Source organism: Mastomys coucha, unplaced genomic scaffold (genome assembly GCF_008632895.1).
Source record: "Mastomys coucha isolate ucsf_1 unplaced genomic scaffold, UCSF_Mcou_1 pScaffold20, whole genome shotgun sequence".
NCBI classification, from domain to species: domain Eukaryota; kingdom Metazoa; phylum Chordata; class Mammalia; order Rodentia; family Muridae; genus Mastomys; species Mastomys coucha.
The window spans coordinates 91,245,249-91,263,394 of record NW_022196903.1 but is presented as its reverse complement, the minus strand read 5'-3'; the positions used below and the strand labels follow the sequence as shown (position 1 = coordinate 91,263,394).

Genomic DNA, 18,146 nt, shown 5'->3' with positions numbered 1-18,146 from the left:
AGAGCCAGCATCCTCCCTGAAACAGTTTCACAGCTACATCAATGAGGTCTAAAACTGGACCTGGGAAAATTTCCCATAGCAGCTCAGTTGGTTAATGAGCAAAAGGGGAACACCCAGGAGCCTAGAACTGCACTGTAACAAAAAAAGCAGGGTCTTTCCTCTTGCCTTGCAGTAGGAAAATACAACGAGGGATGAAGGGTTTAGAAGAATGAGTAATTTTCCTTTCCCTCCTCTGTCCGTCCTTTCCCCTCCCATTCCTCTTCTCTCCTAACATTTCTTCCTTCCCCTTGCCTTCCCTTTCTTCCTTCCCTCCCCTTCCCTCCCCTCCCTTTCCTTCCCCTTCCCTTCCCTTTCCTTCCCTTCTCTCCTTCCCCTCCCTCCCCCTTTTTCCTCCTCCCCTTTCCTTACTCTTTCTGTAGCTGAATCACTGACTTCACATGGAGCATCATCTACTTTAGCATATTTTCAACTTTTCAACTTTTCGGGGCGCCATTCATAGGCAGAGAGGTCAGCTAGGCCATCCTGCATCCTTGGCGGTAGAAACAGCATCAGGTTCCTGCACCCGAAGACCCCGCTCTACTGCCTGCTTACTTCCTCTCCCGTTACCTGAAGATAGGGCTGGAAAATGGGATGTTCCACAGGGAAAGGAGACTGAGAACTGGAAAGGGCAAAACAACTAGCCTTTGGCTTCAGAGATTCCAAAAGAAGATAGCCCTGCTGGCTAAGTCTTTCAGCCTTTGGGGTAAGAGGAGGTAAGCCAGGGAGTCTGCAGACCTCTGCACAACAAACAGCTCCTGCAAAGGATGGGCTGCAGAAGACAACTTCTCCTACCAACTTCTTCTGTAGTTAACACATTCTGTGTGTGTGTGTGTCCCCGCATACATAATATTGAGGATTGGATGTGCTTTGCAAGTACTCTGCCAACCTCTTTCCACAACCTTCATTTTACTACTTACTTTTGAGACCTGGTGTTAGTGTTTCCAAGGCTATTCTTCAACTCACTCTGTGGCCCAAGCAGACCTTGAATTTAGAATCCTCATACCCCAACACCCCCAGTTACTAGCACTAGCATGAAAGGCCTGTCCCAGCAGGCCCCAGCTCCCCTTCCTCCATTATGCAAATTAGTAGTGTGGTGAAAGCAGAGGAAGTCTGCCTCCTTAGTCTGGAGTAGTCCCTGGGACCTACCTCAAGCTCTTTCTTTGCACCCTGTGACTTTGCAGATGCACCCCCTACTTGAGTTCTCTGATCTGTCATTCCTAGCATCTCCTGGACCCTTGCTGACTTTCTCCCTAAAATTTGCAAACATAGAAGGCTTCTGACCTCAGGACCTTAGCTATCATAGCTGTCTGAACCTCGGACTTCCAGACTGTCACCTCCTCCCTGACTAGCTCTCCCCTCCCCAGCGGTCAGATCTCAGCTTAAATGCTCTTTCCCCTGGAAGGCATTCCTGATTCCACCCCGCATGGCATGCCTCTTGGGATGCCCCTGTAGCATTGCCTGCTCCTTTATGATCCTCGTTCAAACATCTGACATCCCCATTTTTCTCAAAGGCCCTCTTAGACAGAGATGGTCTCAGTTCTGTCAGTAAGTGCTTTGCTTGGGTCCGTGACTGATACATGATACAGATGATGAGCTTTGGCAAAGACGGGTGTGTATGTGGAGACTGGATGGACTCCTTTCTGTATTCACTGCTGAGAATAGCCATTCATTGTTCAGTTCAGTCAACAGTTAGAGACTCCCTGCTCTGTGCCAGCCAGGATTATGGATGGATAAGACTCTTTCCCAAGGTCCACGGGTGGTTTTGGGGGGGTACTAGCTGTCAGCTTGCCCAGTAACATGTAGAAGTGTGTGGAAGGCTTTTTGGTGTTGCTCTTGTTGATGACGGGGCACTATAGGATTTACTGAGCAAAGCCAGAAGTCACTGTATCAGTTACTTTGCCCATTGCTGTTAGAGTCCCTGACAGGCGCATGGGGCAGTTGGTTGCCTTGTCTGCACTCAGGAAGCAGTGACATGAATACTGATAGTTGGTCATAAGTCTGCAGCCACGTAACAGATGAATACTAGGGTTCACTCTCTGCTTTTTGTTCAGTCTGGGATCCTGGTGGAATGGGGGCCACCTATGTAGAGGATGGATCTTCTCACTTCACTTAACCCAGTAGAGAAAGTCTCCCAGAGACTCCTTTTTATGGTTATTCTAAATCCTGTTTAGTTGAGGATCAAAATAAACCGTTGAAGTCACTAGACGCCTTCCAACAGACCTGAGGACCCCCCCCACACACACACATTGGGAACTACGCCAGACTGCCCTGCTTCTGAGTGATGCTGGATAGCTCCTCACAGAGCAGAGGAAAAGCACCCTGCAAGTGGCCTTGCCCTGCCTAGTCTGCAGTAAGATACCTTCACAACAGTGCACGGCCTGAGGCAAAAGGATCGTGGGTGCAAAGATAGACTGGTTTATGTAGTAGCTCAGTTACTTTATCTCTGTGAACAGACACCGTGACCAAGGCACTTTATAAAAGGAAGCATTTAACTGGGAGCGTGCTTATAGTTTCAGAGGTTACGTCTGTGACCTCATGGCGGGGAGTGGCATCAGGCAGGCCGGCAGAGCAGTGGGGTGGTAGCTGAGAGGCTACCTCTAATCTGCAAGTGGGGGCAGGGGAGGATAGACAGACAGACAGACAGAGGGGGAGAGAGGGGGGGAAAGGAGAGAGAGAGAGAGAGAGAGAGAGAGAGAGAGAGAGAGAGAGAGACCAAGGACCTTCTCCAACAAAGCCAAACTTTACAATCCTTCCCAAAACCATTCTATCAGCTAGGGACCTTGCATTCAAATCTATGAGCCCATGGGGAGCATTCTCATTCAAACCACAACCCAAAGTGAGTTTCAGGCTAGAGTAGCTATACAATGAGATCAACACCTCAAGAAACAAAACAAAATGCCAAAGAAAAGCTTAGCTTCCATAAAGCAAGCTAAAAGCAAAGCAGGAAAATATCAATAGCCTGTGATGAAAGTTATGCCTCCTTTTATGATAAATATTAAAAGGAGAGAAAATAAAACAGCGGAAAACAGAATTCCAGGTCTTTCTTTGAAGGCCTTGAGTTCCTTATACTTTGTGTGGTATGAAGGCTGGCATGGCTGATTGCTTCATTTCTTCTGGCCCTTTAGGGGGAAGTAGTGGAGTATGAAGGTTAACTAGACCTGGATCCTTCAGCCCCCGGTCTCTGATGCTGGGGTACTGTCGTGTACTTTACGGCATACCAAGCACCCTCCCAGGCCTCTGTTCACTAGGTTCCAGGAGCACCTCTTGGTTTTGACAACCAGAAATACATGCAAACATTGCTCAAATTTAAAGGTGGGATACAAAACTTCCTGTTTAGAAGCCATTGAGCTGGACCTTGCTTGCACCCACTTTAACAGCCTCATGTCCAGTGTTTGTAGGTTTTGAGAACTAGGCTCCACACGAGAGGAGTACAGCTGAGCGATGTCCACAGAAGGGCCCTTGCTTCATTCCTTTATCATCTTGCCCTTTTGAGAAGGGCTCCTTCCGTGTAACACAGGCAGGACTGGAACTCATCATGTAGCCCAGGCTACTCTTGAACCTGACCTCCATCAGTCTCAGCTTCTCCAGGGCTAAGATTGCATCATCATGCCCAGCTCAGATGGACTTTTTCTTTAACAGGCAGAGGGAGTCCGTGGGAGCCATGTTAGGGCTGGCTGCCTCTCCCTTTCTAGGAGTTTCTATCAGCTTGTGCCATCTTCCTGGTGCTCACTGTTGCTGTCCTTCCTGCGGGTTGTTTAAGGAGAAGCCCACAGGAGCCTCTCGGATGATGACGACTTCTCTTTTTGACGTCCCCACTCCCAGGTGTGTGAGTAATGCTGTCAGCCAAGCTTCCCCCTAAGCCTCAGGAGAGAGCTACAGGAAATTACAGTGTGTTGCAGGGATCTATGGTGCCTGGGAGAGGCAAATCCACCTCTTGAATTAAAAGGGGGGGAACAGGTCAGTCTTCAAACTGGTGTGATTTAGCTTTCTTTCCATGGAAAATTACAGACCAGCTTTAAAGTGTGCATCTGGGACGTGGTCTTCGCCTGTGACTGGTCACCAAGGTTGCTCTTTTCTCTTTGGCTACACACCTCTGTTCAGCTGCACCCCCATCAGTCCCTGAAGTGGAAGAGGAGGCATCTATACCTGTGTTTGGCGGGAACAATGAGGCTTCTGTCTTACGTCAAGCTTCGAGTGTACTCTGTTTCCCTAAGTCCACAGGAAACACTGTCTCTGATGGTGAAGACCAGACTTTTAGAAGCATTTTGGGGGAGTTAGGGCAAAGCTTTGGAACTGCTCTTCAGTACAAGTCAACCTGATCCTGACCCTCAGCAAAGGAAAAGGACCTAGAGAGTCATCTAAAAATTATTTTCAAAAAAGTATATTCGTGTGTGCATGTTTGTGTGGGTACATGTATAGGTGCAGGCACATGTGCACATGTATGTGCATGTTCATGTTGAGGTCCTAGACCTCTCTCTTGTTTGTTTTATTTTCTTGAGGCAGTGTCTGTTACTGGTCTGGAGTTTCTGGATAAGTTAGGCTGGCTAGCCGGCACATCCCAGGGTTCTACCTATCTCTGTCTCCCTAGCATTGGGATTATAGACACAGACGCCCATACCCAGCTTTAAAAATGCCTATTTGGGCACTGAAGAGATGGATGGCTTAGTGGTTAAGAGCTGGGTACTCTTCAAGAGGATTCCAGTCCCAGCACTTAAATGGCAGGTCACAATTGTCTACAACTACAATCTCAGAGAGTAGGACACCCTCTACTGGCCTCCATGGGCACTGCAAGCACATGGTACATAAACTAACATGCAAGCAAAGTACCTATACACAGGAAACAAAAAATGTAATGTACATTTTACTTATAATGTTTTCGTTAAATCCAAAAAGTTCAGAGAATTCCTGCTTTGGTAGTGATGGTGGCTGGATGTCCTTGCCTCTTGCCAGCCTCCATTCTAAACACTTTCTGAGGCGTGTGTTTACTTGATCTTCCTCTGACGCTGAAGTAGTGGGTTCTGGCAATGTTCCCACGTCATACCTGAGGACGTTCACACTTTGCCTGCTTAAGGAGTAGTTTCAAGGTGCTCAGGGATTCGAAACCATGGTTAGCTCCCATCCACCCTTCTTCTCCCCCACCGGGTGACAATTTTAATGTGAGCTGGATTCGTCTCAAGGCCAGGTGAAGAGCGAGACCACTGACCTCAGTCCTCATGACTGCTAGTCCAAAAGTAGCCTGAAAACGTGCAACCTGAGCAAGCTCCCAAGTGCTGTTGATTTGCCGGTCTCACTAACACTATTCTACCATGTCTCGCTTGCAGGAAAGTTGTCCAGGCCTGGAGCAAAACGGATAGGGGTGAGGGTGGTGGCTCAGTGGGTCAAGGACTTGCTATGCAGACCCGAGGGCCTAAGTTCAGATCCTTAGCCCCCATGCCACTGCCAAAAGATCATTATGTGCCTGTAACCCAGAACTGGAAGGTGGAGTCAGGCAGATCCCGGGGGTTCGCTAGCTGGCCAATCTAGCCAAAAAGTGAGCTTCTGAATCAGTGAGAGACCCTGTCTCGAGGAATAAGGTGGAGAGGCTGGGGATGTAACTCAGCCGGTAGAACACCTGCCTGCCTGGTATGCACAGGCCCCAAACCTGTGCTTTAGTCTCCAGAACCATATAACCTGTGCCAAGTGGTAACACATACCCATAATCTCAGCACTTAGGAGAGAGAGGGCAGAAGGATCAGGAGTTCAGGATCATCATCTTGACTACATAGCAATTCTGAGGCCACCCTGACTACATTAGCCCCTGTCTGAACAAATACTAATAACAAGGACAAGTGATTGAGGGAGATACACAACACCGCCTTCTAGCCTCCATGTGAGCAAGAGTGGGCTCACATGAGCATGTATGTTCACGTGAAAAAGAAAAGAAAGAAACAGCGTAAACGCTAGCTTTGAAACCCTGAGTGAAAATGTCCCAGGCTGCAGTCGATTGCAGACATGAGAGCTGATCGGTACCTGCCCAGGTGTCTTGAGAGCATCCTTTCTCAGAGGATGGTGTCACGAGACACTGGAGACACTGGGAATTGACCTGTTGGGGATATTATTCTGGTATTCCCTGGGCTGCCTGACATTTCCGAGAACTCAGTCCGCTGCATCATTTAAAAAAAAAAAAAGTGCACTATGGTTTACTCTAAAAGGCTTCCCCTCCCCCAAATTATGCTTGGTTCATTTTATTCCAATTCGTAAAACCTCCTATGTCAGATTGTGGGTGTAAACACATGACTGGTACCCTGGTCAACTACAGCCAGAATGTTAACATGAACAGGCAGATTTACTGCCAAGAAAGAGCACCAGATCTCAGCGCAGTTGCATCCTCTATGAATCCCGGACTCCCTTAAGCATTTTTTTGGTGGTGAAAGAAACTTCATTTTAAAAGTTTTCCAAGTATAGCCACCTCAAAACACACAGGTGCTCTGAGGACAGATTTTTGTGTTGTTTTGAATGCTTGTGTTTGGCCTGAATTAAGATGCTACCAGCACATTCGAAACCTGAGATAAAGCTGACTGGCTGGCAGATAGTCTGTCCTGAGGCCTCTGGAGCTAGTTCGGAAGAAAAGCTGGGGCATCTTACCTCTCAGCCACTTCATAGCAAAGATAAGTGTGAATCCATCAATGAAATGCTCACCATTGTCCAACAGGTAGATTCAGAGAAAAATATCTCCATCCTGAAATCTGGTGTAGTGGGTTCTTCCTCCTCCTCCTCCTCCTCTTCCTCCTCTTCCTCTTCTTCCTCCTCTTCCCTCTTCTTCATCATCATCATCCTGCATTAGATAATAATGGGCTTCAGGATACTTTCACACACATGGATAATGTAATTTGATCATTGCCTTCCCTTGGCTCTGCCCCTTGATGCTGCCCCCTCCCTCTTCCCAGCTATCCCCCACTTAATGCTTTCGTGTTTTTGTGTGTATACATGTGATCAGGTGAGTGTAATTAGGATTGCTTCCAAACTACAGTGATCTTGCTCTGGAAATGGGATAGGATTCTGGGGACTGCAGTGTTCAAACATTCTCAAGGAAAAATACAGACTCGGGGTGTTTGGGACTCTTTGGATAGGCTTTCCAAACTCCTTAGATACTCTCATTCCCTATGGAGACCTTAAAAAGCGTGAATTGTCCCACGGCTTCTTGAGTGGAGGAAGAGATTTTATTTTTTTTTATTTATGTATTTATTTCTTATTTATTTTCGAGCAACAAGCTCCCCAGTCGGGTTTGGGATGCCAGGCATATCCTGAGGTTGAATTTTGTACAAACTGAACAGGGATCTTCCTTCCAAGCTTCTGGTTCCCAGGGAGTCTTAACTGAATGCTGTTTGCAGAGGATCAAAGAAGGCCTTGTTTTTCTTCTGAGCCCACAGCTGGCCGACCTCATGAGCCTATCAGGCAACTTTCCTTTGCTGGTGGCCACGGCAGGCTGGCATTTTCTTGGAGACCCTCAAGTTAGGAGCAAAGCCAGTCTGGAGGCAAGCCAGTCTGGAAGCGCGTACACACTGTTGCTTTGAGGCTCTTCATCTGGCTTCAGCAAAGCCAAGAAAACACGCACAATTCCCTCGGGAGTGAGATCTAAAGGGAGATGCTGCTGGATTTTTTTTTTCTTTCCCTTCTTCTGCTTCTATAGCTTCCCCAGAGGTGTTTATCACTGAGGTGTGGACAGAGCAAGATGCAAGGCAGAGAGACCTTGAAGAATAAAATACAGGTGTCCTGGGGCTGGGTCTAGAGGTGCGTGTGTGTGTGTGTGTGTGTGTGTGTGTGTGTGTGTGTGTGCAAGCGCGCTGAAATGCAGCTCCCCACTAGGCTTGCAAAGAGTTGCTGGGCTTTGCCTGCGGCCCAGTGCCCTGGAACAGCTCAGCGGGGAGTCCTCACCGGCCAGGGCTTCCCGCGCCCAGGGAGCACCCAGGGCTGGCCTGGCGGAGCTTAGGAAGCTGGCGCTGGGGGCGGGCGGGGTGACACACAGCCTCCGTGCTAGCCGCAACCGTTGGCTGGCGGGCACCCAATCCTGGGGCATGCCGCCCCAACCTGGCCGGGACACACAGTGAAAGGCGAGTTCAGTGGCAGAACTGACCCCCGGGGGCTGTCAGCTACAGCAGCGTGGCGAGCCCAGGATCGCGGAATCCAAGGCTTCCAAGCGAAAGCAGCAGCAGCATGGCTTCGGTGTTCATGTGCGGAGTGGAGGACCTGCTGTTCAGCGGCAGCCGCTTCGTGTGGAACTTGACCGTGTCTACGCTGCGGCGATGGTACACCGAGAGGCTGCGGGCTTGCCACCAGGTGCTGCGGACGTGGTGCGGGCTGCGGGATGTGTACCAGGTGAGCCCAGGAGCTGGCGCCCTGGGGCCGTTGCGGGGATGCCTGGCGCTCAGCTGAGAGCCGGTCCACCTGTATGATTTCATAACCCCAGGCTTCCCATATCTCTGTTTTCTACTCCTCGCGGGGAGCCTAGCGCTTGGCTCAAATCCTCAGCAGCTCTAGTTACCTGTGGCCTGATAATTGTTTTTCAGTTGAACATGGGGGCACTTGGGAGTTATCCCCACCACCACCACCACCCCAAGCAGACATGTCTTATAACATGATAGAGGTTCCTACTGTCTGTAGCTTTGCAACGCGGCGTTTGGGGAAAGCGACTTTGAGGTTGAGAGGATTATCTCTGTTTTATTTCATTTCATTTCATTGGGGGTGGCCATTTCGGAAGCTAAGATTTCCCGTCGTTGCTTGCTGTCAGAGCATGTCTTAGTGAATTTGCCTTCTTCCTTCTTGATTTTATTGCACTTTTTATGTGCCAGCCCCTGCTTGCTGGGCACAGCCAGGAAAAGCTGATTCTGTGTTGGCTGGCTTTAGGAAGGAAGGACAGTGGATTGGGAGCACTTTGTGCGAAGCTGACAGGCTAGGGAAGGGAAGGGTGGCTCTGGCTGAGTGCTGGAATGCTTACAGCTTGGATTTCATCTGTCGCACAACACAGCCTCTTTATTGCTTTGCTGGCCCCATCTTGCAGGCAAAATCTGCAGCAACTTTGCCCGGTGAGGAGACCATTCATCCTCTCTGGGATTGCAACTTGCCTGGATTTTTGTGAGCAGTGGTAAATGGATATAAAAGTCCTCTGTTTGGGTTATTGATACCTTTAAGATAAAAGAATAAAAACTACATTGTTGAATTGTGAAGATTTTTACCTGGGCTTCTTTCCTGGATATAGTTTGTTACAGTTCTCAGAATCCCTTACACATAACCTGACTCTATTCCCAATAGGGCCGAAATATAGCTGTCATGGTGTGTCCCATGTGTGACTCAAGCTTTGATTTTGAAAAGTCATAGTCTTCCGTCAACCAGAGAGAATAAAGGCCAACTGAGGACAGACTACAAGAGTACTAAGGAATGAATGTTCCCTTGTCATTCTTGTGTATATATATATATATGTATATGTATATGTATATGTATATGTATATGTATATCTATACATATATATGTACATGTATGTATATGCATATATATGACATTTTAACCTGTGGTTTCAGTGCTCCTGGTTTGCCTAATATATCTGTAATACCATGCAGTTTGAAATAGACTCAGCAAGGCACACTGAGAGTCCTGGGGGCCTGATGGGGCTTGAGAACATTAATGAGCTGTGGCCATAGCCCATCTGGCCATCTGCACTCCTGGAGTTTTGGAGCCAGACATGTGTCTATCTTTCAGGCCTTTTCTCTCTTGGGAAGTCTTTGCTCACTTTGGTTTGGAGTAAACACACCCACCCCACCCCCATCGTGTAGGGCCAGCTTTTCTTTTTCATTTTTGAGGAACTTTCAAAAGGTGAGCACAAATACTGTAGCCAATCAGACAGGCTCTGTGCCCCACACCCCGTGGATTCAGTGGATTTATGGCTTACTGCTAATGCTGTTACTGAACAATTTCAGAGATGACAGTTCCAAAAACCAGAGAGTCTTTGGCCTCTCTAAAAGATCAGCCAGTAGTTATTCTTTCTAATTTTGAAAATGCTTTGTGTGTGCATGCTCATGATTGTATGGATGCACACATGTATGCAGGCATGTGGTACATGTACACACATACGTGTGGCCAGAAGGGTCACTCGTCACCCTAGTTTTGAGACAGGGCCTGTCATTGGCCTGAAGCTTGCTAGTTAGGTGAGGCAGCTGGACAGCAAGCACCATGGATCTCCCTGTCCTTGCCTCCCAAGCTTTGGGATTTCAAATATATAACGTGAGTCATCAGTCATTCATCTTAAACACAACAGCAGTCTGAAAGGGTAAGCTGCTCAAATATTTTGTTCTCCTCTGTAAAACAGGTGTTAACTGACTCGCTCTCTTATCCTCCTGATCAATAAGAACATGCAAAATTAAGATGGCTTTATAAGTAATTGTCATAAGCAGAGAAAAATATGTTTACATTAAAGTCCCTTGTCCTTTGGAGAACTAAAGGCAAAAAAAGCAAAACAAAACAAACAAAAAGGACAATTTTCACTCTAGAAGCAATATGGTGTCCCAGGGTAAGCCACAGATCTAAATTGCTTGATTGCTTGTGATGACGTTTGTTCGTTTGGGCAGTTATGTGCATGGAACCCAGGGCCTTGGTGATTCTAGGGTGAAGACTCTTCCTCTGAGCTCCATTGCTAGCTTAGAAAAAAGATCACTAAATTTTCTTTTCAAGTGCTTAGCAGTCAAATGGCAGCACAGATTCTATTGACTGTGAAGCAGTAGAGAGTATGAGTTCTACCCTCTGCGTCAGAGATAGAGGAGGGTTGAAGCCAAGCTCTTCCTGTGTGTGGCCACAGGGAAATCAGCCTTCCGATGCTTCACTTTCATCCTCTGTAAGGTGAAGAATAGAACAGTACTAATTAAAGAGGTTAATAAGAGTTAATTGACAGGTAGAACATTTACCACACTGCCGAGAGCTTAGAAAGCATCCAGTAAATATTATCTGTTTTACCATCTAGGATTTTTTTATGGTAAGAGGCCCAACTCAAAACTAGCAACAGAGCAAGAAGAGGCGACAACCACACAGCTTACAACCCTCATTGCAAAGTAGACATGAGGGGCGGTTAGAAGGGGACACGGTGCTCATTCCCCAGCCCTGGTTATGCTCACTTACCGGGTTTATGCTTGTCTGCCTTCCTTCCTCCTGGCATCTGACAACTGTAGTAGTTCATTAGGCCTTCATATCAACATAGCTAGAAAGAAAGTGAATTTTATATATTCCCCTATCCTCGGGGCTGCTAATGTAGGCTCTGCCCACCCAATACCACACACTACTCCAATGCCACGAACCACCCCAGTGGTCATGTACCACTCCAATGCCACATATCACCCCGATGCCATGCACTAATTGGCACAGGGAACAGGACTACTTTTCGTGCATTCTCAGTGGCATGATATAGCCCAAAGGGAGCAAAAGTGATTTCAGGGAGAGGTAGAAAAAAAGTTCCCTCCTCTGGCTGGGGTGTAGCTTATTGGTAGAACATTTGCCCAGCACATGTGGGACATTGAATTCAATCTCCAGTGTGTCAATAATAATAATAACAACAACAACTATGATAATAATAAATAATGCATAAGCAAACATACAGTATATAGCATTAAAGATGCTTCAGCAGGTAGATAAGCTTGCCCCCAAGTCTGATGACCTGATGACCAGATTTCATCCCCCAGAACCTACATGGGACACAGAGAAAACAGACTCCTACAAGTTGTCCTCAGACCTCCCCCTGGACACCTGGCACACAGCCACCCACACACAAACACAAATAAGCAAATGGCTTATTTTGTAATGGGGAGTGAACTGGTTGCAGAACAAAAGCATACATTAAAAGAAAAGACTCTTAAGGGGATACTGATGAACAAAAGGGTCGAGAAACACCAGATTACCAATTGAAGTGCAAACCTGTTTCTGAAAACTGAGAATGGGGTGGGGCCCGCTGACCACATGTTGGCCTGAGTTAGGCAGTGTCCACTGCTCTGACAAATACCTGAGAAAGAAAGAAAGAAAGAAAGAAAGAAAGAAAGAAAGAAAGAAAGAAAGAGGGAAAGAGAGAGAGAGTGAGAGAGAAAGAGAGAGAGAAAGGAAGAAAGAAAGAAAGAAAGAAAGAAAGAAAGAAAGAAAGAAAGAAAGAAAGAAAGAAAGGAAGGAAGGAAAAAAGAAGGAAAGAAAGAGACAAAGAAACAAAGAAAGAAACAAAAGCGAGAGAAAGGAAACAACTAAAACCAGGAAGGATTTATTTGGCTCAAGGTTTCAGTCCAGGACAGGTGGCTGGTTCTATTCTCTTGCATGTAGCAAGGCAAAAACATGGTAGAGGACCATGGTAGCAGGGGAGGATGCCCTATACCACAGTAGCCAGGATGCAGAGATACAGAAGATGGGCAATGAAAAAGATGTAACCTTCAAAGGCGTGATCCTGGTCACCCATTTCCTCTTGACAAGGCCCCATCCTTGATCAGACCCCTTTTGGTGATGCGGATCCATCCATGGTTTAATCCTTTGATTAGAACTGGGCCCTCCCCAAACTCTGCCAGACAAAGGAAGCTACCAAGAGGAAGGGACAGTGCTTGGTTAAAATGCAGCCCTGGGCTGGGACAATGGTTCAGCTAGTGAGAGAAATTGTTCTACAAGCATGAGGAAGCTGGTACCTATGGAAGAAACTGGGCGTGGCCAGGTGTGCCTTTGGATAGTTGGGACAGAAGGATTGCTGGGGCTTGCTGGCTGCAGTCCTATTTTCAGGTTCAATGAGAGACCTTGTTTCAGGGCACTAAGGAATAGAGTCATAGAGTAGGACACCCAAAGCCCTCAGGCACACAGACAGGTAAACAGACAGACAGACACACACACACACACACACACACACACACACACACATTTTAAAATGCAACCAGTCGAGTCTCCCACTTCATAAGAATCTCAAATCTAGCATTCTCTCAATAAAAAGTTATTCTTCAGGGTAAATTCAAAGATAAAGACACAAATAACTTTCAAAGTTTTTCTTGTTGTTTTGTTGTTGTTGCTACAGTTGTTTGACTTGAGTGTGGGCCTCATGATGAGAATACTAGCCGTGCTATCCTAGAATTACAAACTCTAAACCATGCAGAAGGACTTACTTCCGCGTGGCTCAGCTTGCTGCTGTATGACCTGGATGCACACCAGAGTCATGATACTGAACCTATATTTTCTTATCATCTTGTTGATTTTTTTAAAGACATCATTTTTTCTTGCTTCTAGTCTCAATAGTCTTGTTTGTGAAGAAAACGAATGCTGAATCACTCTAGAGAGATCAGGGTGGGGCCAGAGGTATCCATTACCTGAAATATCTGGCAGGCCCCTAGAGTGTTTTGTTTATTCATATACTATACTTGAAAGACGATCCTTCACCTATTCATAAAGTGTTTGGCCAGGACATTATTGCCTGGCTGGCAAAGCTGGGAAGGCACAATTTCTTTGGAATTGAACACTTCCTCCACTTCTAGATGTTGGAACAGCAAGTGATTTAATTTGCCAACAAACTATGAATAATGAAGGTATTTACTATAGGGCGTTTTTGTAGTAACAGAACTAAATATAAAGCAGGAGGTGAGCCCTGAGGAGAGAGCCTGTTTGGCAAAGGCCCACTCACTGTATAAGGGAAAACTTGAGTTTGGTCAGGTACCAGACTTGAGAACTCATCTTTAATTTAATTTAGGCAAAATTCTCAAAGCTCATTCTTCAGCCACTTGCTTGTCCTGCTTGTACCTCTCCTGGATAGGATGCAGCGTTGTAATTAATTATCTAAATCATGTGAGTTAGAAAGTGATGAGGGAGTACTGTTGACAAAGGATTAACTCCTTTTCCTTTTTGTGAAGTGGGGCACGCTCTAACAAAGCCCTCAGTTTGTTACTTGGGGGTCAGATTTTTCTCCTCACCACAGTCCTCAAGGTAGAATTTCCTACAGACCTTGAATGGAGTCATCAATGTGAACAGAATCTGGGGTATTTAAGTGACTAGAAGAGGCTGGGTCATCTCCTCTGAGACAGGCAGCTGGCACAGAAGAGGGGGCACAGCGTTCAAGGACTTGGAGAGTGTTCAGGCTCGACTTGACCTTGTACGAATGACTTCCCCTCTCCAGACCTCACTTCCTCCTGGGTAACAAGGAAACATTCACTCTAGAACTAGAGTAGAGATCAAGTGGGAAACTCATGAGATATATTCATAAAACCCCTGACACTTCACAGGCATAAGAAAATGCTTAATAAAGGCAAGCTCTTGGTTATATAAAGCCCTTAACATTGAGCTCAGCATGTCTGTGATAAAAGGTCACCGACAGTATTTTATACCTGAGACAAGCTGTGTGGAAATTAAGTTCCCATCTTCAGTAGGTAAGTGTTCATTAAAAAAGAAGATAAGAATCCCTTCGGCATCATGTATGGCCTAGATGTAGGGTATCTGGAGCATTCTCTTCCAGAAGTCTAATATTTTCTCTTAGGCGCATACATAAATCTAGGAAGCCACAGGCATCTTGTAGTCAGGTTTCTGAGTTCACCTTTCACTACATTGAGCTAGATTGGTTAAGCTATGTATATCAATAGCTTAATTGAAAACAGCCATTCCCACACCTCACCCAAGACAATTGTGCACCAAACACGTGCTCTCTGTTATTTCAAAGCACATGCACTTTGCTTGCTCTGACCCCTTCTTTCACATTCTAAAAACTTGTTTGCCTCCTGCTTTTATAAATAAAGATTTATTGTTATGGGACCATGCATGCATCTATGGCTACTTTAGATCCTCCTGGGAGGATGGTTATCTATGGCTCAGTTACTCAAGAGTTGAATGATTGGTATAAATCTGAAAAAAAAAAAAAAAACCTCTCATCTTTCCCTTTACATAAAACATCTGCCACTTTAAAATTTGAAAATTTAAAAAGCAGTGTGGGGTTTAAAAAACTGTTAAAGGAAGAAAAGTCCACAATTCTATCACAGAACAACACAATTTGAAACCTAAGGGGCTGGGGAGGTGGCTGACTGGGTAATGCCCTGGCTACACCTACACAAACATGAGGAGCCAGGTTTGAATGCTCAGCACTCACACAGAAAGCTTAGCATAGCAGCGTGCATATTTGTAAGCCCAGCCTTGGAACTCACAGCTCACTGGTAAGCCAGCAAACCTGACCAAAATGACAAGCTCTGGTTCAGTGAGAGATCCTGACACAAGAAAGTAAGGCAAGGCAACAGAAGAAGGACATCAAATCCTGCTCTGGCCATCTCCCCCAACACACAGGCACCTCGCACCCCCAACTGCATAACTCCTGCCAGTGCAAACAAACAAACAAAACAAAACAAAACAAAAACCCTAAGATTTTAATTAAGAAATGTTCAAGGCAAGTGCTGGACTTACTTTTATTCAGTTCTTTGTTCTACTCATAATGACTGATCTTTCTGGTGATTCATTAATTTAATTTGCCTGTTTATTCACAGCTAAAATAATTAACAATTGCTCACTATGCTACCAGTTACTGCACCAAAGGCCTTTCCCTGCCCCTCCATAAATGTAGTGTTAAATAGGGGAGAATGTTAAGAAAACCATCCTCTAGAGAAAGGACTGGCTTTCAGGTGATGCTCAGAGAACAGACAAGGGTCATCATGAGAGGCAGACAACAGGAGGGCTTCCTGGAGGAGGTAATTCCTTTGACAGACAAGTATAGTTCTGCAGGGATCGGCAGAAAGTAGGGCATTCCAGGCACAGGTGATTGTAAAAACGAGTTTTTTCTTCCGAGCTTGATGAGCAGAAAGTGACAGAGCAATTTCGATAGAGAGTAACACCTGCCCTCAAATGATCTTGTTCTTCTGACATTCTCCTCCAGACTTCTCAAAGAGGGGAGAGATTGACTTAGGACTCTTGCACAGTGGTGAGACTGCTGGATTTTGAGAGCGTAAGAGTGGAGGCCAGAAGGGAAGGGATTCAAGAAGGTAGTGCGGGGAATATTGGGGTATCACTCAGAATAGAACTTAAGTCCCAGCAGCCACGTGATGGGTCGCAACTGTCTATAACCCGGTTCCAGGGGGATCCAGAGTCCCACTCTGACCTCTGTGGGCACTGCACACAGCGGTAGTGACAAAAAGCTGCCCTAGGGACATACAGAAGTTAAGATTCGGACTTCCCCATGATATCTAGGCAGTCACATGGTGGCAAGCACTGTTCATTGTCATCTTTCAGGCTCCCGGAATCACACAGTAATGCCAGTTGCCGGGATGGAGAGTGAAGTGCTTTGGGGGAGTAGGCGGGCAGCGCAGGAGGTCGGCCGTTAAGTACACAGCGGCCAAGGAACTTATGTTACTTCCCACAGATCACTGGTGAGAAGGGGTCCATAACAGATCCAACTCACCACACACGGGAGCCAGGCAGCAGCGTAAATGCTGGTGCAGAGCGTGTTGCTTAGCAATTGGACTGAACTGGGGTTGATAAGCAGGAAGGTTATCAGCAGACCTGTGAGGATTGTTCCCTGAGTATGAGACCAGGAAGTGAGCAGAGTTAAGCAAAGGGAAAAGTTTAGTTACAAAAGCCACAACTGACCTCGTGGGTCACTCTGGAGCCTAGAGCTCTCCCTAGCCGGAACAGTAGCACTGGCTTTCCTCTCTAGCCCCATGGTGGCCCTTGAATGCTAGGCTGACCTTGAAGGAGGCCTCGTTCTTTAAGGGAAGGGAGGGAGCTGAAGCTGTCAGTTCACAATGCTCTCAGGCAGCTGAGGAGGATCGGTGTGGCAATACATCACAACATCGGCTACAAATGCCTCCCAGCAGGTGCTGGACCCAGGCCGGAACCAAATCAAGGCCAGCAGGAAGGAAGTGAAGGGTGAAGTCCACATGATCAGGAGGATGTGGAATTCAGCTATTAAAAGTTGTACAACCAAGGCTGGAGAAATGGCTCAGCAGTTAAGAACATGGGCTGCTCTTCGAGAGAACCCAAATTCAATTCCCAGCACCCATGTGACAGCTCACAGCTGTCTATAACTCCAGTTCCAGGAGATCTCGCACACACACACACACATATGCAGACAAAACACCAACGAACATATGAAGAATAAACAAATCATTTTAAAATGTTTTAAAAGCATTGCACAACCTTCAGAGTGGCCACTTGACAGGTACCTACCCTCTGCTGAAGAGACTAGCTAGCCATGGAATCAAGTAATAGTTACTGCTAACTACGACTAACTTCTAACTAGCAGCTGGGAACCAAGATGCTCATTTATCCTCACCCTGAAAAGCAAAGAAAAACAGAATGACCTTTACTTTCTGAGCCCCCTTACATAACATAAATACATTTCTCAAAAAGTCATATTATTTAAGGTCAACAAGTTTAGTCTCACGGTCTTTAAAATCCATTTGCGAACGTTCTCCACGGAGCTTGGCAAACAGGAGGTTAGGATTGGACTCTCCTGCCATTTCAAACGAGTGTTTGTTTTTCTTTTTCCATCTTGCAGGATAAAAAAAGTTCTTGTTCATCCCCTGCTTAGGTTTATTCTCAACGTTATATTTTGGTGTCTTGACTGGCTGTTGTGAAAGAGCTTGCGTGCCTCAAATAAGAAATAGGATCTGTTGTTCTAAATTATATAAGCAAGACCATATGACTTACAGAATGGAAAGAAGGAAAAATTTAAACCTTTGTGGAAAGAAAAACAGTGACCATTACCTCGCCATTTCACAGGGATTGTGTGGGTGCTTGTTCTTGTCTTCATTTTCAAATAAACCCTGCTGCGAAAGAGGCAGGTAGATATGTCGCGCTCTCCAGGCTCATTTTCTCCTAGTATCCCAGCTGTTTTTAGTCAGTTGAATCCTGTGTTTAGGTAGAGTTTCTGCTTGAGCACTGTTCTCCCTTTGACGGGTGCTTTCACTCAGCCTTGCCATCTGAATTTGACTGTACTACTAGATATTGAGTTGTGTGTGAGCGAGGCCTACACTATGCTACGGCACCTCACACAAACGATACTAGCATTCAGGAGGCGAGAAAAACAATCTTAGGGAGCCAAGTGGTTGCACACAACTGGAATCTGAGCACTTGGGAGACTGAAGTAGGAGGATAGTGAATTGTCTTTT

At 46.2% G+C, this 18,146-nt stretch overlaps 1 protein-coding gene across 3 annotated transcripts in view; it reads left to right on the top strand.

The window, feature by feature from the left end:
* Frmd4b (FERM domain containing 4B) overlaps positions 1-18,146 on the top strand; it is a 319,697-nt gene that overhangs the window by 126,979 nt on the left and 174,572 nt on the right. The window contains exon 1 of one of the 3 annotated variants that reach the window (XM_031382701.1): positions 8,111-8,394. The exons of the other annotated variants lie outside the window; for them this stretch is intronic. Coding sequence (XP_031238561.1) covers positions 8,233-8,394 — 162 coding nt within the window. The 5' untranslated portion in view covers positions 8,111-8,232. Of the gene's footprint in view, positions 1-8,110; positions 8,395-18,146 lie in introns of those variants that run through there. 3 annotated transcript variants of the gene reach the window in all.